Here is a 20,874-nt window from a genome sequence, read left to right as displayed (position 1 = left end):
GGGCGGGATACAGCAATGCTAATTTTGCAGTTAAACTTCCAAAAGTGACGTATTCGGATGTTTGGCCGCTTACCGCATATGCACCAAGCTCCGGAATGCGATTCATTCATGTGCTTGGATGCGGTGGGCTCAATGTACAGCACCCCCCGCTGCACGTGCGTCACTCGACGCATGCGCAGAAGGACTTCTGGGACATAAACCTGGAAGTCATTATATCTTAAAGGACAGCTCTTACCGGGAGAGCTGTCCTTTGTAATTTTTTTTCAAGTATACATCGTTAATAAATGCTGTTATGCTTGCGAAGAGTGGTGGGATGCATCGCATTCAAAATGCCATGCGTCATGCATCCCGCCCTTGGACTATACCGGGATAAATTTTATCCATAATCTTTGGGTTCTCCGTCTCCTTTAGATATGCAATTACTAAACAAGGTACTGCAACTAAATAAGAGTCACGAATCCTCAAAAGTGTCCCATCCTTATGCTGAACATTGACACTTACAATATTTGCAGGAGATGTAAGATGGCTGACTTTAGAATGCTGTGGGAGAAAGTAAAGCAGTGGCTCTCAATCTCAAGTTTTCCGTACAGGTTATGTTTTGAGGATTTCTGTCCTTGAAAAAGGTGAGATGAAAACTGCCCCAGCAAAATAGATTGACTCACCTGTGCATGATTAAAGAAATCCACAATACATGACCTTGCTGGTACTTGAGGACTAGATTTGAGAACCCCTGGCCTAGATAACTCAAATTTCTTTTGCGGGCATGATGAAAGCACTGTGCTGATTATCCTATGGATTCCGGTTTCACTGCTATAGTGCCACCAGCCTGGCTGGCATAGTTTATTGCATGTAGCAGGAATTTCAAGGGCTCCCAAAGCTTTTCATCCCCCTGCTACCATCCCAGGCTATGTGCACTAGTGTAGAGATGTCCATCGGTGGGTTAACCGTCAATCTGTTTTATTCAACCAGTTTGGGTAAACAACCGTTTTTGTCTGTTTTCCCTGCGTTTGGGAGCACATGGTCAATTGTCATTTGCTCCTATACATTACCAGATTTGCATTTCAGCTAGTTGGATAGATAATCTTAAGGTGTGTGGCCATCTTTGAAAGTATTAAGATGTGGTGTCTGCGCTCTAAGGTACTATTATGCCATAATCGCTATAAAAACTATGAAGTTTTTATAGGTATATCTATTGTGATCTGTAAGGGGAATATGGATGTTGGTGATGCCTATGCTCCTTAGAAGAGCTCCTTAATTATAAGTCTCTATGAGAAATGTCCTGGTGTGATCCACCTCTTGAAAGCTGTTGGATGGTAGTTCTTAAAAAGCAGCAATCCTGGTGGTATTTACTGGTGGGCAAAAACTTTGGGCAGTATGTTCATCTGTACATAGATTAGAGTTAATGTAATTGTTATTTCAGAAGTTCTTGAATGATAGTTGGTATATATATGGTAGGTATATCCTCCCCTCTCCAATTGGTCTCTGTCCCAGGAAAACAGCCACTCCACCTCAGGGATTCACAAAAAACACAAATTGCAGTATCAGGTGCTGGTGGGCACTATGGTGCAGAGGTAGGTAAATATAGGACTTACCTGGGTCCCGACGTACTCCTGCTGGTCCACCGAACGTGCCTCCTTTTGCTTGTGTTAGAGTGATGGGTGTAAAGGGCAAGACAATAGTATCCAATTTGTCTGGACAGAACACTAGGTGTATGGAGTGGGGATAAAACTCTATTTATTTTTCTGCACCTAGCCCGGATGGGCAACAAACGGTGTCAGAAATTTAAAATATCATATCACATGAAAAAGACTTGAAACATATTAAACATATGGTTTAGGGAGGAAAATCAAAAAAGTCACATCAGTCAGTAATGTCCCAACGTGTTTCATCCCATGTGGGGACTTTTTCAAGGGTAGGTGTGGCCAGCTTTACCCAGCAAAGTAGATTTTCACCCAGGTGCTTGATTAAAGAAATCCACAAAAATGACCTGTTGGTGGTTCTTTAGGACTGGAGTTGAGAACCCCTGGTGTATAGAAATGTATCTAAGAAATATCCAAAGATGAGCAGATCTAATTGTTCAGGCTAAATTCAAAATGACCAAAGTCAAGGTGGACCAGTATGTGTGATTATTCAGTGGTCAGGCAGATGCCCATACAATATTTTTGAATGTCACAGACTGCGATAGTAGACCCATTGTACCTCGTTTACCTGAGCTGCAAAGTGTATTCCTCTTTTCAATGACTCTTGGGGGAATAACAATAATGGCTGCTAAAGGGTCACCACTTTCACCATGTCATGTGATGGCAGTAAATAGAGGGGGAGTTGGGATATGATTTCACAGTACACTGGACAGAAACGAAACACATTGTCTGGCTGTCAGACACAGACTGCTACTTTTAAGACTGTCAACATGTCATGTGATAGTATAGGGTGGGGAAGAAGGGGAGAAAAATAGAACTCAGAGCAGTGTTCCAAAGTCTGTGTGCTCATTACATCGTGTGCAACGTGACTGTCGTTGCCATGTCACACTGGAAAATATGATTAATTATCATAGCAATTTGTAGAAGCAAACCAATGGGAAAAAAAGCATTTACCAAGCTGCTTCTTACAGCCTGCCACAAGCAGGGCACATATGAATGGCCTAGACAAGTTGAGTTTGAACAAATTGGGCATAGAGGTAAAAAGTCGGCAAGCAAAGTGAAAATGAGTAAAATATGCAGTGGTCAATGGCATGACAGAAACATGAGAAGCACATTGCATCTTCACTTCATGGCAAATTACGTCCAGTTTAGGGAACTCTATTCATTTTTGGCGCCTGACAAGCGATTTTCAGGTGTTTTGCTGGTGGGCGCTAGTCCACAAAAACGGACAAAAACAGTTATTCAAACAAATTGGTTAAATCAAAAAGATTGAATCAGTTTGTCTGGGAAAAATTTTTTGTGTCCATTTTCCAGTGTTTGGGAGCAAATGATCGATTGTCCTTTGTTCCCGTACATTATCAGATTTTCATTCCAACCAGCCAACTAGTTGGGTCTGTACCTGGTGACTGTTTTGAAAACTGAAGAGATATATAAATCTAACATTTTCTTAGTAGCAAATACAACAGAAGGTGTAGAGGCATCAGATAAGTTATTTGGAATTATTCCTTAGATACAAAAGAATGATTGTGTCCCAGAAAAGTGTGTGTGGTACTGTGGGCATCCCATAGAAAAAGAGTGTTTTAGTAATGTAAGACCTGCTTGTCGGTATACAGAAGATATTCTTAAGCCCTGTGCACACTGGACGATTGTTATGAACGATAACGATATCGTTGAACAATATATCGTTCAAATCGTCCAGTGTGTATGAACTTAATGCAACCCCGCCGTCGTTTGTCGTTGCCGGCATCGGCAAGTGTATATTCACTTAATCGATGCCGGTACCCCTGCCGGGCTCGCCGCTGACGATATTGCTCATACAGCATATCATCCAGTGTGTATGAGCCTTTAGCTTGATTTCTAAAACAGAAGGCTTACTAAGAATGAATACACTTGAACATATTTTCATTGGCCTTATTGGTCTGCTGACCTACTTTGCTCTATTGATCTGTAGCTATTGTTATGGCACATGGGAAACATGTTGTGAACACTTTTCTGTGGCCTTAAAAGCTCTGCGATCCTCATAGTTTGCAGCATTGTGTTCAAAACCTTCTGCTGCACAAATATATTGCTTCTGTTAGCCATTGAAATAAACATTATTTTTCTTCAAATGGAAATGACAAAAGCTTAATGCAGTGAAGATTAGAATATCCTTTCCTCAGGTGGATAACAACTCTCCCAGAGGAGATGAACGCAGCAATATTGCCCGTTTTGGTGTGCTCTTACCTTTCCTTGCATTTGATAGTGAATCCTATACTTTTATTCGGCAACATCATAGCTTTTAAATGTAATGGACCACATTATTTAATAGGACAAGTACCCATCAAGTGCATTTTTGTGCTAATGCACTTCATCTGACATTTGTCTTTCTAAAGATCCTGAATAGCCTGTTAATCTGAGTTTATAATACACTGAAAGCAAGATCTACACCATTTCCTATCCTTTTAGTGAGCATCATAAAATTTCCCACATGTTAATACGTTTTGGAAGACCAGAAATACACAGAATAAACTCTTTTAAATGATTAGATGGCCCTATTATCTAGTGGCTTAAATATTACAAAGTGCATTATTTGCGCACATTCCTTAATTTACGTTTAGCTTTATTTCTATTCTGTGTTTGTCTGTTGTTTGCTTAAAAGAGTTGTGGACTGTTACAAAAAACATTACTGTTACAGTTTTACCACTAGCCATGCCACGATTAAGGCACATTTTTACCCCAGCTGGCATATGGTTATAAAGTAGAGGGTGAATCTGTTTGTGTGTGTTTTTTTTCTTTTTTTTATATACAGTGTAGTTTTGCACAGTACAACACTGCATTATATCTAGCAATGATCCACATATTATTGCGTTCCGTTGCAAATTATAATAGGAGTTTACCATAGTGAGATTGAAATTACCATTACTTCCAGCTGTCCAAATTATCATTTTGCTTTTAACTAAAAAAACCCACCTACCTGAAGATTGGCCAAGCCAGCGCCCCCCCATCCTGCTGCAGAGACCTCCGGTGTTGGTAGGTATCCATATCAGCAGCAGGAGACTGCGTGCACCAGGCACACCCTAATTTGGGTGTATGCACAACCCTGATGGGGCCTAAGAAGCCGCTCCAACAAAACCAGATTGCCCTCTCGGTGACGCTGTTGGCTACTATGGAGCAACAGAAAGGAGGAGAAGAGCACGTATTGTGTCATACAGAACTGATACCCCCAATAACACTTATGCAAATATACTTTTTGAACAGGGATATCTGTTACAGCTAAGCTTAAGATAATGCTTTTATAGTGTTGATTTTTCTATTTCAGTGATGGACAATCTGATACACTTCAGGAGTCGACCTTCTACCCTTCAATAGGGCCACTCATTACTCTTCATCTCCATAATGAGTTAAAACAATACACTCAGTGCCATAACTAGGGGAGTGCGAGCAGTGCCACCGCACAGGGCGCAGTGCCCTGTGGGTGGCACCATCGCTGCCCCATGACACCTGCATGTGGCTTGTAGGGTGTCTGGAATGGCACATGCGCTGTCTACTAATGGTACAGCAGAGCCACCCCAGCATCCAAGGGACGCTCCGCTCAGACACCCTGCAGCATGTGATGCTGCGTGAAGCGCCCTTAGGTTTGCAGGCCTCGGCACCAGAGCTGTGAGGGGCAATCTGAGTAACCTCAGGGTTCTTCAGATTGTCAATGGTATCGCAGAAGATCCGATGCTGTGTCTTAAGACACAGTACTCGGATCTGCAATGCAGTCAGGAGGCGTCTATTTACACCAGGCGCCTCCTGCCACAGTTGTAAAGTATTGCACAGCCACTTGAATCAGGCCCATTATGTATGTATGTATGTATGTATGTATGTTTAGAAAAACTCTCACGTATGATCTGCATATAACTGATATCTGGTTGTATCTATTTGGTATTTGTGATTTCTGTAAATATTAAGGATTTCACAAAAAAAAATAATTAATAACTGACGCCATATAATAAACACATTTGTGTCTTCATTTTATTCTGTGAGTGGTGTGAGACAGCAATTCTAGCAACTGTGGTAGGTAGGCGAGCCTTCCACCTCTCAGCCAATGAACGGTTCCCACCATTGACTTCAATGGTGGGAACCGTTCATTGGCTGAGGTGGAAGGGTCGTCTCTTTCAGCCAATGAGCGTTCAGCGACAGGTTTCCATAGGGATACCCTGCCGCTGAGCTCTCATTCGGGAAGTACCGTACTAAAGTCCGGTGGCTCGCGTATTATCGTGTTTTTGTTTTGCCAAGACCCCATGGGATACCTACTTTGGAACGAAGAGGACCCGAACTTTGCATAGGAGACGGTGAGTGTGGATATATTTTTTTTAGGTAACGTATGGATTCTACTGGAGAAGGGGACCGATGGGCTACATAGGTGAGCGTGTGTGTGTGTGCATATATGTTTAATAAACTTATACTTTGTACGGTGTATGTGTCCTGTGTTTATTTTAATATTGCTTTTGCTGTGGAACTGCAGGTACCAATGGGCCCGTAATGCTCCGCATGCTGGTACTTGTGGTTCTCCAAGTACCAGCATGCGGGGGAGGATTGCTGAGATCTGTAGTTCCACAGCAAAATACAATATTTTTACTTTTATCAAATGCAGTACACTATACTATCAACCCGGCACCCACAGCCCCAGGGGTGCCAGGGATAGCCCTGGGCTATCAGGCCTGGGGTGCCCTGCAGGGGAGACCCCTTTATTAGGGGGGTCCCCAGGGATCCCCGACCTTGGCTGACTAGCAGTCAGAGTTAATGCTTCGGTTGGGGGGCCCGGTGAAAGGGCTCCATTGGCTGTGGCATTAGCTCCCCGCTAGAAAAAGTCCGGTGCTGGTTCTGGATAATACAGGGGAACCCTTACTAATTTTTTCCCCCTGTATTTCCAGCACCAGGACCGGATCAGAGCCCAGTGCTGGTGTCTCAAAGTACGAGGGATCCCTACGTTGTTTGTCCCCCATATTTTGGCAACCAGGACTGGTTCTAACTAGCCTGGTGCTAGTTGTGCTGAAGTACATTGTTCGTCCCCTTTATTTAAGCACAACCAGCACTGGGTCACTAAAAGCCCGGGGCTGGTTGCTCTTTTTTTGGGGGGGGGGGGGGGGGGGGGGGCGATGCCATTTTTTTTCTGTTTTTTACACAGGTTTTTTATTTTTACCTCAGCAGCACAGACTAGTTTCTCTGATCCCTTCCGTACTCTCGTGTCAGTGACACAGATGCATGTAGCATGGATCTCCTGGTCCATGCGTGCAGCTGTGTCATTGAAATTCACAGCAGGACAGACGGGTCTCGCTGATCCCGTCCGTGCTTCTGTGTCAATGACACAAATGCGTGTAGTACGGATCTCCCTGGTCTATGCTACATGCATCTGTGTCATATTGCACTCGATCTAATGATTATGTAAATCATTAGATCGTGCACGATAGATTGGGTGAACATTGTGCAGCTTTTGATGCCGGAGAGAATTCAAGGGCAATTGCATATGAGATCGCATCGTATGCAAAACGCACCGCTTATGGGCACCTTTAGTCTGTCACTGATTGAAGTATGCATTCTACTTTCAGCCATACTTGACTACTCTCCCGGAATTTCTGCATTGGTCTGTGGGCTTGACTACGCGATTAACGGCACCATTACCTCTTCACCTCCTATCTAGGTCTAAATACTATTTAAAGAGTTTATTGTATGGACCCATTCAAAGAGCTAAGCTGGGTACACATTAGACGACCTGTGTACCCAGCCGACCCACGATGCAACGGATGACATATCGTGCGGTCCATACCCACCGTGCGATCTGGTGAACGACATGTCATCCACCAGCTGCATCCAAATGTATGGGGTCGTTTATCACATTGGCAGATTGAGCAGCATGTACGGCAGATCTATCGATGTGATGAACGACCCTGTGAGAGCGCGCATAGACCGACTTAGTACATACACACTTGCCAATGTCAACGATATGTCGCCCAGATCGGGCGACATATTGTCTAAAGTGTATCCATCATTAGAGCTTCTGATATTGCCTCCTAGAAAAGAGCAAGGATCATTTTCTACTATAAATATGCTGCATGTAGTATTGCATTTACCTAATGAAGCCAATAACTATGCTAGTGACTTGCTTTTAATTAGAACTCTTTGGAATACTATTCACAAACATTTTTAGACTGTCACAATCAAAATGGGCATGGCTAAATGTATCACGTTTAGCACCATGGGCTAAATGTAATAGCTCGCGATTTTCAGCCACTGCTGGGATTAATACGAGTTTCCCCGTATTTTTAAAGTGGCAATCATTTTAAATGCTAAACCAGCTTGGCTTAGTCTTTTTAAAATTATTGCTGCTTTAAAAATACAGGGATACTTGCATAAATCTCAGCTGAAGATCACAAGCAATTACATTAAGCTCCATATTTGGGACTATGATTCACTTTCATCTGTATTAATGTTGGATAATACAAATTTTTATGTTACTCACCCTAAATTCACCAAAGTTAATAGCAATATTTGTAAAATTTGCAATACATTGATATTTGCACTATGTCAAGCAAGAGTATATGTTAATTCAAGTATGATCTATGTAACTAGTCAGCTTTCTTTGTCATGCAGTCATTGTTTTCTCAATAGGTAGGTCAAAAAATGCTTACACTCACCGTCAGCATCTTGGTGTAACATTTTATTGCTGTTGATCACTATAAATAGCTTAAGTAAATCTTCATTTTGCTGACCTCTTGAAGAATGCACCACATCAGCAAATTTTATTTTGATGGATACTTGAAGGATTGCTGGTCACTTGCAATATAGTTTTATTGTTTGAGAAAATGTGTATTTTCATCCTCTCAACTCTGATATCAGAATGCAATCAGAACTTTCGTTTATAAACTGTGCTTCCTTATCTTTTATTTAAACGTTACCTGAGACAGAGGTGTATTATTAATAACACATCTATGCTATGGTTAGTATACTAATATTTATCTTTCAGCTTGTATCTTTTGTAAAACCAAAGCTGTATTAAATGCTGGTCTCACATTGCAGTATTACATTGTTATATTACCGCTGATTGCCCCAATATTTTATTATCACTTATTGGATTCGCATTTAGACAATAAACAGCACTGGCAGTGTCAAGACGCGGAGTCTAAAGCTGGCCACAGACATAGCGATGTGTTCACGATCCGACATCGTGCACGATTTCCCTTGAAAACTCTCCTCGCAAGCTCTGCACACGATTTGGTGTTTGCAGTGTCCAATCTTCAAATGATCTATCATGCAGCCAGACATTTCTCCAATGCATTTGTATCCCAGATTGGCAGATCTGCCCTACAGCACGACAGATCTGAAGATGTGATGTGCGACCAGCGGGGGCGCGCGTCGCATCGTAATCGGGGACTCACGATTTTCTCACGATTTGGCAATATTTTACACGGTCTGTCGTTCCAATGTGTCGGAATCGGCCAGATGGGGTAAAGTATCGCTATGTGTGTGGCCAGCATAAGACATCCTGATCTTTAACAAGAATTATCGCAAGGCTTTATGGGCTTCCCCGCTGATCATGGCTCTTAAACTGCTTACTTATTTGACTACCTGGGAGATATGGAAAGGTGACACCAGTAGCGCGCAGTACAGAATATGAATGCAAAGAATGGTAAGATGTAGCAATAGGTCAGAGGACAGGTTCTGGAATGGGGATACAGGCAGAAAATCAGTAACAAGCTCAGGTGTAAGGTAATGGGCAGGTAGCTGGTGCACAACACGGTAGTAAGCAATGCTGCAGCTAAATATGGACTTAATACTCTTACACCTTGCAACACCCATAGTACAGTTTAAATAGATAACAGAACCTTGAATGTCCACCACCGTGATGTCAGCAATAAGATGTCTGCCCCTTTAAATCTCAGAAGATGTTGTGTGCCCGTTGCCAGAAGGCACACTTAATATAGGATGATGAGTTTTTTGACACATGTATGAGTGCAAAACAAGCACAGTGTTTAATAATTATATTTGAGGAGATACATCATACCTTCTAAGAAGGACAAGTTGAGAAGTTACCAAATTATCTTCTAGCTATCATCTTATAGAATGTACTATGTAAATAATAGCTAGAATCTGATTAATTGCTATTGGTAACTTCACTTGTCCTCTTTAGAAGGTTTGATACATCTACCCCTTAAGGTGCCCATCCACTAGTAGATCAGTGAAAGACTGTACGATTACGACATCGTAATCTTACCGTCATTCCCCTAGGGCAGGGGTGGGGAACCTTTTTTCTGTCGAGGGCCATTTTGATATATATATATAACATTATTTGCGGGCCTGGTTTAGGCCATGCCCCGTCCGTGTGACGTCACATGGGGGGCGGGGCCACAATCGCCGGTGGTTACAGCAACGCCTGGAGCATCCTGAGGATGGATGCTTCGGGGAACTGTAAGTGGTGTGACCGTCTGAAGCATCCTAAGGACGCTCCAGGTGGCACTGCTGCATAGATTCTGGCTGCAGTGTGCCATTCTAGACACCCTGCTAGCCAAATGAGGCTAGCATAAAAAAAGCTCAGAGGGCCAGACCAAATGATACTGAGGGCCTTATAAGGCCCCCGGGCCGGAGGTTCCCCATCCCTGCCCTAGGGGTTGCAGTGCCTACAGTGAACGATTGGAGGTAACATTGCAATACAACTTGAGAAAATTTTTGAAAATTATATTTTATTGGATAGGAGCATCCAGCCTATGGACTTGATCAGAGAACATCAGCATTAAGGATCTCCTTTACAGTTTTTTAGACTTTTGAAGGGCGCACCAATTTTAGCGTATATATATGTGTTTACTCTAGCTGCGGCAGGCAGGGCGCCGGAGCTAGAGAGGGCAACCTTATGCGCGTCGGCGCACGCACGCCCGAAAAGGGGGCGTGGTCATGAAAAGGGGGCGTGTCTATCAGACGCGTCCCCTTTTCGTCATACTTTGGGGCGTGCCCGGCGCTTACGGACATGCCGGGCAGCCCCCAAGCGCTACAGAAAGGGAGAATAGACGCCGGGCGCATGCGCCCGGTGTCTATTCTCCGGCGGTGACCGGGACATCACCGCGACACCGCATGTTTCTCCACCCGCTGGACACTGCGTCCCGCGGGTGAGAATGGCATCCGCAGGCTGTGAGGGCAGGGTGCTTTTTGCCCTCCAGAAGGAGGGCGCCGCGCCCCGCTAAAAGAGCATAGCGGGAACGCTATATATATATATATATATATATATATATATCATTTGCATGTTGTGGAAAGTGCAGTGGAAGAATGGATTAGTTCTATGCTTAAAATAATCTTTACAATGGGGTTGAAAAGTAATGCTTGTTACACACTGACAGATATATTGGCTGATCACTTGATCGGCCAATATATCTGCTGCCCGTCGGCCAGTGTGTACCCGCGATATGTCAGTGAACGTTGTTGTTCACTGACATATGGCATTGGCTGTGCCGCACATTCGATGGACAGATATGTCTGCAGACATATCTGTCCATCGGCAGGTGCAGACTGTACACACACAGTGGCAGCCACGGGAAGGGGGGCGGGACACACCCCCAGCCCACCGGGACACGCCCCCTGGCCGCCGGGACCCGCAGCCAGACACAGATGATAGCCGTTCAGTGTGTATGAACGACCATCATCTGCAGATATATCTGCAGATCACTCAATCAGCAGATATATCTGTATAGTGTGTACCCACCTTAAGAATGTAGTTGTGACAACTACATAGTTATCAGTGTCTTGGAGGATGATGAGGAGCAGCTGCGAAACCATTTTAATAGTTCCAAAGATCACCTGAGCATAGGGATGCACACTGCTGCCTTCTCTTCTGCGTACGACGTTGCTTACCTGCGTAAATATCGGTCACATCGAGCAGCCATCTTGCCCTTGCGAAAGATCTGACCAGCCACAAACAATGCAGTTCTCCTGACATGCAGAGGGCTCTCATACTGCGTAGGCGATCGCAATGGCTAATTTATGCATGCCCATTTAACAGCGTTAAACTCGCACCCAATCAGAGCAACAATTTAATTGATTTGTCAAGCATCCATTAGTTACAGCCATGCTAAAAACAATTACATTTCCCCATTTGATTCTCAATGACCCACAAACTGTATCCTTTGCTTTCTTGACATTACCCAAGCATATTACATGAGGTGGGCTTGGGATCTTTTCCTTAGGGATGTGGGCATATGCGCTGCAACCAAAGACAGAGATAATTGACACTTGGCATTTTACCAGGCCACTCCTCCATATGTGTTTTGTCTTTAACTGCCTCTGTAGGTGCTCTATCCTCGAGGTATACTGCAATCTGCCCAGAATCTTTTGTCCAGACCTGCATCACTTAGCATAGTCTGCGCTCTTTCAACAATTGTTCCGTTTGCCATCTCACTCATGCCATTCTTTTCAGGTGTGTTGGCAATCGTTAGTTGATGTTGTATGCCATTCCTTTTTAGAAAGATGACTAGATCTCTTCTCATACTCTCCACTGTTGTCAGCGGACCTCAGCATTTTTTTTTTAGGCCTGTGTGAATTTTCACTAAATTTTTGTACTCTTACAATCTTACTGGTAACTTGACTCTTGGCTTTCAGGCTTCCGACGTTGGATGCAGAATACACCACTTCGGACTAATTAAGGACTAATTAAGCTAATTGGGAACTTCAAATTACTTAATTAGTCCTTAGGGAGGGTGGCACTGTGGTACCAGAGCAAAGATCAGCTGATTTTTCCTAAAATTAATGATTTTAGGAAAAATCAGACTTGCTTTGTAGGTGTGAGGAAAAACAGACACAGTGATTTCTATAGAAATGGAATCTGAAGCCACCATCACTCAACACTGCAGAGTGTCTAGGATATACGGTTCTTGGCACGGGTTTTCCGTTGCAATAACAGTCCCTTTTTAATTGTACACAACACATTGTCCCTCTGCAAATTAGGCTCAGATTGGTTTCTAAATCTGGTACAAACAATATATTTTATACATATGTGACGACTGTTTCACCTTTGAACCTTAATCACACAGCAATTGTCCTGATTTTTGTGGCATGTAGGACTGTACCTTTGATTCATCTAACATTTACAGGATCACATGACTTTAGTGACATGAACCAACTCTCATTACAGCTGAGTTGCGTTGACTGTCTATTACATTTAACGTTGACTCATTCTTTCTGTCACTCTTGTATGACAAAGTACCACTTGGTTCACATTTTTATTTCCCATTTTCTGACACCTGAAGCACTTGTACTTGGTCCTTTTGGGTTTTACGCTCTTTGACAGTAGAATAGAATTTTCAGCATTGATTTCAACTGGTATGTGCTCTTGAAACTGCAGTATCTTGATTCGTACAAACTCTGTTGATAGCTTGGAAATGCATGACTCCAAAGCTGCGTAAGGTTTTGCAGCATCGCCATTGCAACATCCTTGTTGTCTATTTTGATGCCTACTGAAATTAATTACTGAGATATAGATATCATCCTACTGTTTCTATGTATTCATTCATATTTGTCAGGACCAGGGGAGTTTTTGGACCCGGGATGGAATCAGGAGTCCAGACAGGAACGGTCTTGTTAAACTGAAAGGCAGCTGGTTTAATGGGAGTATTTGGATTCATGGAATAAAACAACTATATAAGTACTGTAACAAAAGTCCAAGGGTGGTCTGAGGATAAATGTCTGGCAGAGAAATAAAGTCCAATTGCTGTGGAACTGAGAAACAAGTGTCTGATAATAAAACAAATCCAATTGATGAGAAGCAGAGGAACAGGTGTCTGGTAATGAAACTAATCCAATTGCTGTGAGGCAGAGAAACAGGTGCCTGGTAATGAACTGACAGAAAAACAAAGTCCAATAGAGGTATGCTGAGGATCAGAGGTCTGTAAACTGCGATGGGTTTTGAGTGCGTGCAGCTGGTCAGTTACCAGCGGAGGGTGAGACGTGGGGTATAGCTAATAGGTGCAGGAATCCTGGGAACTGCCTGGAATGCTGACAGGAAGCAAGTGAGACACTGCTGAGACTGCAATATACCAAGGCTAGGGAGCACAGAGAACTCTCACACAGCAAGGCTGAGTACACGTTGCACTGGCAACTAGAGGGCGTGCTGAACACCCTTAAGTACCATGGGAAGGTGCAAGATAGGCTGCTGAGAATCGCATGCAGAAGGTCCAACCTGATTGGCCCATTCAGGTCACATGCCCAAAACCAAGATGGCGGCTCCCAGCAGTCTACAGGGCGAAGAAGATGCAATGTATCCATTTTTCCAAAGTACATATACTGTACATTCAATATATATTTGCCATGGATTGTAGAACATACAACTTCACGTGCCTGTATTGATGTCATTGAACAAACTAATTGACAATAGATTATGTTTAAAAAGATGTTTTCTGGAATGTGTTAATGGCAAGAAAGACATGAAATACATATGCATACTGTATAGCATTAAATTATATTATACAATTACGATGTTGTTAATGTAAAAAATCTGGAAACAATATAAATTCGTTAAATATTTGTCCCTCACTAACAAGATTTCCCATGCTTTTTGTTTATTTGTAGGAAGTGATGTCTCCTGAAGAATCCACAGAGGAATCAGAGGTGATTGCTGTACACTGAATATAATTAGTCCATAAGGTTTTTTTGATGTCGTTTATTAGTTATCATAATTTTGCACCCTTCAGATTTACTTTTTAAGTTATTTCGCTAATCAGTGTTATGATTTCTAAGAGGGTTCCTAGTCTGTTATTTTAAAACATATCTAAAAATGGGTGTTTTTAATATACATACTACATCATACTTACCGACATTTAAAGTCTTCTGTTCGGGAGAAGACTCGATGCCCTAGATGCTTTTGGGCAGCGATGGAGTTGGAGCCGGACGATTATGTCATTAAGCCTCGTTCCTCGCAACGAAATGCCGGGGGGACGGAGCTTAGAATCTCATAATTAATCCCCGCTCCCTCCCGACAGATCGAAGAATTACGGTAAGATTCTCCCCATTCTGCCCACTTCATTAGGAAATGGGCATAATGCAGGAGAAGAGGCTACTCTTCTGGGGGTGTGGGGGTCTACCCGAACAAACGGTAGGCTCCCGCAGGTCCCAGTGGAGTAGGCAAGTGTGTACTACATACAACATTGGTCTGGACAATTTCAAAGATAGTCTGAGCTATTATGCAGAATTCACAAATGTTAAAAGCAATGTTGTCTTCATTATGGTATTCTGTGGTATTATTTGGAATGAGAGCATTTATACAAAATAAACTCCAATGTACAAATTAAACATTAGCTAAAACATGTAATATAACAAACTTTAATTTACATACATCCATACATGTTATGGGCATACTAAATAGCAGCCCTTTATGCAAAATAAATTCCAGTATACATAGTGTTCACTCTAGCTCCGGCGGCAGGCAGGGTGCCGGAGCTAGAGAGGGCAACTTTGTGCGCGCTCCCGAAAAGGGGGCGTGGCCATAAAAAGGGGGCGTGTCTATAAGACGCGTCCCCTTTTTCGTCATACTTGGGGGCGTGCCTGGCACTTACGGAAATGCCGGGCAGCCCCCAAGCGCTGCAGACAGGGAGAATAGATGCCTGGCGCATGCGCCCGGCGTCTATTCTCCGGCGGTGACCGGGTCACCGCACATTTCTCCACCCGCGGGACACTGCGTCCCGTGGGTGAAGACGGCACCTGCAGGCTGTGAGGGCAGGTCGCATTTTGCCCTCCTTCTGGAGGGCAGGGTGCTTTTTGCCCTCCTTCTGGAGGGCAGGGCGCCGCGCCCCGCTAAAACAGCCTAGCGGGAACGCTAAGTATACAGATGAAGCATAAGAGAAAACATGTATTATCACAAAACATTATCTGCATACATGTTACGCTATGCAGCCCTTCATATTGTACCAAAGTTGCTTTCATTAAACAAAATCGAAGTCCAAATAGTATAAATCTAACGTACTTTTCTAAATTTCCTTCTTCGGGCCATATTCAACTTGGAACAAAAAGCCACAATCGGCGATACTTTATCGCTGATGACGTCATTTTCGCATTTTACACTTATTCCCGTATTCAATTTCCCCGACTTTTCGCCAGTGCGGAAAGTCAGAGGTTCGAACCCAGTGATAAAGTATCACCAATGAATAGGTGACGAGAACAAGTGCAGAATTGGGGTTTTGGGGTGCAGACTTCCAAAAATCACCCTGCACCCCTTGGACAGTCAGTCCCTCAAAGTTATTCTATGTCAAACATTTTTTTAAAAAGGACCACAGGACACCCCAAAAAAGGTACTTTCATTTTGGGGGCAAAAAAAAAAAAGTTTGGGGACAAACTTCTAAACCAGTTAAATAGACTCAGGGGCGGTCCCCAAGTATGCGGTAGGTGTTCTTTTGATTGCAGGTGGTTGCGGTAGGTGGATTTTTCATGATTTTTAAAACTTCACATTAGCCACTTTAAAATATGCTAGTACCCTTTTCATGTACCCCAAATTTGATGGGACAACTTATTTTTCCCCCCAAAAGTTGCTAAATGCACCACTTCACCACTTTCCCAAAGACGCTATAAAGCACCTATTGAGACCGTTTAAAGACCCCACATACCTTTAGCAGTGCTATTTAGGGGATACCCATAGTGATCCCCCACAGTGTTCTCCCCAGAATTTTTTTCCAGCCGGTTGGTATCACAAAGTAGCAGGGTGGGGGCCTTCGCAATTATGCGCGCGCCGGGAAAAGGGGTATCTCCCTTACCATTCGAGCCCAACAGGTCTCAGGCTGCTCCCCCACTGGCTCTCAGTCAAAAGTGCCCATTATGCAGTGTCCCCTGTATTTGTGCACTTTATACAGTGCCCCCTGTAGTTTAGCTTTTTCCTTATGCAGTGCTCCCAGGCTGAAGTAGTGCCCCCAGACTGGTTCCTTATGTAGTGCCCCAGGCTTAAATAGTGTTCCTTATGCAGTGCCCCCAGGCTGGCCCCTTATGCAGTGCCCCCATGTTTAAATAGTGTCCCTTATGCAGTGCCCCCAGGCTGGCCCCTTATGCAGTGCCCCCAGGTTTAAATAGTGCCCCCAGGTTGCTTGGGCAGTGCCCCCAGACTGGTCCTGGCCCTGGTCCCAGCCCAGAACTTACCTTTACTTGCTGGCCGCTCGCGCTCCCACTTCCGTTGCCTCGCGCTGACTGGATCTAATTAGATCCAGCAGGCGCGCGGGTAGGCTCCTCACGTCGCCGGTGACAGTCATGACGTCACCCGCGCAGTGTATCACTGTAAACGCATGCCTCTGAAGCGATTGGAGGCTTTTTTAGCCTCCGGTCACTTCAGAGGCCAGCGTTCCACAGCGGGGGTCGGCGGGGGAAAGTGTCGGGCGGTAAGCTGTTTCTGCCGGGCAATGCGCCCCATATCAGAGCATCTTTTGGGGTCTGCAGGCTGATTTCCCCAAAAATGACAGGACTTTTTGACGATTTCCTTTTCGCTGGGTCCCGTTTTTGCCAATTTCAAATTGAATACAGGGAATAGCGGAAATGAGTGCGATAACGTTCGACGGCAAAACCTCCGATGACGGCGAAAAGTGCAGAAACTGACTTTTCGCTCTAAATTGAATAGACCCCTTTTTCTGATTAGTCATTTTCCTCCTGCGCCAACTGAGTTTTGGACTTAATGATTTCTGCCTCTCTGAAGCAAGAGTAGATTTTTTAACAGTCTTCAATTTATCAGAAGCCTAACATATTACTTCTAATGTGGCTTTCCGCATTTTGCCTCCATTCTTAATGTGTGAGATCCATCCTTCATCCAATTTTTCTATTGTTGCCTTACTTACAGTATGAATTTTTAATAGCAAAATTGATTGAAGTATTTTGGTTAATACTAGGGATGTGCAGACTCGGATTAGTTCTGATTTTTCCCACCAAAAATTGGGTCTCGGAAAGAGGCAAAACGTCATCTTTCATGGATAAACATCATCATTCCTGGACAAAAGTCCATGAAAGATGATGCTTGTCCATTAAAGATGATGTTTTGCCTCTTTCTGATACCCAAATTGTGGCGGGAAATATCTGAATTTTGGCGGGAAAATACGAATTAATCCGAGCCTGCACGTCTCTAGTTAATAACCCTGGAATTATCACTAAAGAGGCAAAAACTATTTTGCTCATTAAGTCCATAATTAAAGGTGTGTATTGAAGACATGGATTTTAGAGTTTGAAAGTGGTAAGAAATAAATAATAACCTGAAGACTTTTCAGTGATCAAATCATTCACTATATTAGTCAATGATTATGGAGAGTTGGGAACAAAAGCCTGATTGAAGTGGGTCCAATAAATTGAGCAAGTGAAGAAAGGGTGTGAGGCAGGTGTAGGCAAGTCTCTCAAGTAGCTTGATGGGGCATGGGAGCTAAATGATGGGACAGTAATTTGGTCGGTATTCTATTTTTTTTTCTTTCATATATTAAGAGTAATCACTGCATGCTGGAATAATGATGGAAAGATACCAGAAGGGTGAGAGAGAGAAAAAGATTAGATTTTAGTTAAGTTTGGGATGAGCACAGGATACATAGCTCTACTGATTTGTGAGGGTGTAGGATCAAGAGAAGAGGTAGAGTAGGAAGATGAGATAAGTATAGATACTTCATTTTCATTTGTGGGATAAAATGAGAAGGTCTTAGAGGGTTCAGGGAAGCAACTGAGCAGGTCACTTGTTGAGGAAGAGCATATCATTTCATTTTGGATCTTAACAATCTTATTCTTGAAATAGGAAGCAGGCTCTTGTGCACTGATAGTAGCTGGAGGGTTGGGTGTAAGAGACATAAGAAGTGATTTGTATTAAAAAGTCGCTTTGCGTTAGAAGCTTGAGCAGACATGAGAGATTGGACATATGTTTGTTTGGCAGTGTCCAGAACTTTTTGATGGGAGTGATAGTCTTATACAGGTTGTCTCCCACATCCAAATATTCCGAAATCCGGAATATTTTTAGCTTGACTGAGATTATGAAACCTTTGCTTTTTGATGGTTCAATGTACACAAACTTTGTTTAAGGCACAAAATTATTAAAAATAAAGTATAACATGACCTATAGGCTGTGTGTATAAGGTGTATATGAAACATAAATTAATTTCATGTATGTACACATGCTTTGTTTGAGCCACAAAATTATTAAAAATACTGTATAAAATTGACCACAAGGCTGTACGTATAAGGTGTATATGAATCATAAATGCATTCTGTTTAGATTTGGTCCCTATTCCTAATACATTTTAATTTAGTATGCAAATATTCCAAAATACAGAATTTTCCGATATCCAAAATACCCTTGGTCCCAAGCATTTTGGATATGGGAGACTCAACCTGTATGTGAGGAAATCACTTGAAGTATGAGATTTATACCACTGATGTTCTACTTTACGTGAGAGTTTTTTTAGGTTGTCATCTATGTAACTGTGGAGTATGATGGGTAGCTGGAGCCACTTTATGGAAGGCTGTTTCTTTTTTTTTCTTTAATAATTTTATTGCATTTTTCAGGGTACAATAAACAAAACATAGCTGCATAAAAAATGGCATAGTAGAGTCAAAGACACAAAATGGCATAATATTCCAAGCCATATGAGAAAAAACATGAACACTGTTAAGCTTCGCAAATATAAATTGAAACAAACCCCTAATATTTTATATGTGCTAAGAAATATCACTATCAGAACAGAAAAGAAGGAGAGAAAGACCGAAGGAAGCAAAGAGGAGGGAGAGCGAGGAAGTGTTAGTGAGGAACAATAAGGGAGATAAGAGGCAGGAAGGGAACAGTTGGCATGTGGAGTCACCTCCAAGAGGCCATCCTAAGCTAATGATGCGTCTCCTGATAGTCTAACCAAGGAGCCCACGTCTCCGAAAACTTAGCAACTATCGAAGGCTATTTCTACAGTTTGATTAAGGTGTGATAAGCAGTTGTTGCAGAGAGGTGGAAAGTTTTTGAAAATGTATAGCATTAATATTTCTGCAAGTTTGAGGAGGCTTGGAAGTATTTAGTCATGCTAAACTTGAAGCAATGGAGGAGAGTGTGACGGTGATAAGGTTGTGATCTGAGAGAGGGAAAGGAGTGTTAATGAGTTCAGAAACTGAGCCTAGTCTGGTGAATACAAGATCAAGTTAATGGCCATACTGATGAGTACAGGAGTTAGTCAACGGGGAGAGGTCGAGAACAGAGGTTAGAGTAGTTTGGAGGCATAAGGAGAATATGGACTATCAATAGGGATGTTGAAAGCACCCATAATGATGGTGGGGATGTCAGAGTATAAGAAGTGAGGGAGCTAGGCAGAAAAATGTTCAAGAAATTGTTTGTGTGGCCCAGGTGGACGATAGATCACAGCAAAACACTGCGAGAATGGGTGAAAATCCTGATAGAATGTACTTCAAAAGATGTAAATGTGAGTGATGGAAACTATGGTAGAGCTGTGAATGTGCAATATTGGGACAGTAAAATTCCAACTCCACCTTTACTGTTTCCAGGCCAGGATGTGTGTGTGAAGTGGAAACCACTGTGTGAAAGTGCTGCAGGGGAGACATTGGGGGTCATTCAGACCCGGTCGTTAGCGCTGATGCGCTCAGACTGGGTCGATGGCCCCCCACAGATCATGCGCACGACGGCGCCGTCGTGCGCATGCGTGAGACCCGCTACGACCGACAGCGCCGGTCGTAGCGGGTCTCGATCCAAAGGGGGCGAGCTGTCGATGTTGATTGACAGCTCGCCCCGTTTGGAAGGCGGGCCGGGGGGGTGGCAGCCCAAACGGAGGCGTTCCCATGGGAACGCCTACCGTTTGGGAGAGGCCCCACTGACATCACTAGTGATGTCAGTGGAGAGCTTCCGGCTCTGACAGAGCCAGAAGCTCTCCGGGGCTTACGACAAGTGAGACCCTACCCTAGGGTCTCGTCGTAAGCCCCGATGGTCGCGATGGTCTCTGACCATCGCGACCATCACCGGAGCGGTCGTTAGAGCTGTGGGTGTTAACCCACAGCCTAACGACTGCAACAGAGGCGGGTGGTCAGGATGCAAGCGGCCGCCCAGTTTCTGAGCGACCGCTTGCATCCTCCGACCGCCTCTGAATGAGGCCCATTGTCTGATTGTGTGAGCCATGTTTCTGTTATTTCCAAAAGGTTGAGGTTGTTTAAGATAAAGAGGTAATGGATGGATGTTAATTTATTACAGAGAGAGCAAGCATTCCATAAGGTACATTAAAGTGATTTGAGACATGTGACGTGTATG

The 20,874-nt window shown here is 43.4% G+C and overlaps 1 protein-coding gene across 1 annotated transcript in view; it reads left to right on the top strand.

Annotated features, from left to right (window-relative positions):
* Positions 1-20,874, top strand: part of VPS41 (VPS41 subunit of HOPS complex) — a 307,161-nt gene that overhangs the window by 2,512 nt on the left and 283,775 nt on the right. Inside the window, exon 2 of the mRNA XM_088478142.1 lies at positions 14,211-14,249. Coding sequence (XP_088334268.1) covers positions 14,211-14,249 — 39 coding nt within the window. The remainder of the gene's footprint in view (positions 1-14,210; positions 14,250-20,874) is intronic.

The sequence above is a fragment of the Taudactylus pleione genome, unplaced genomic scaffold (assembly GCF_031769625.1).
Source record: "Taudactylus pleione unplaced genomic scaffold, aTauple2 ptg000208l, whole genome shotgun sequence".
Taxonomy (NCBI): Eukaryota; Metazoa; Chordata; class Amphibia; order Anura; family Myobatrachidae; genus Taudactylus; species Taudactylus pleione.
Note: the sequence above shows the minus strand (reverse complement) of the source record. Positions and strands in the feature narration are given on the sequence as shown.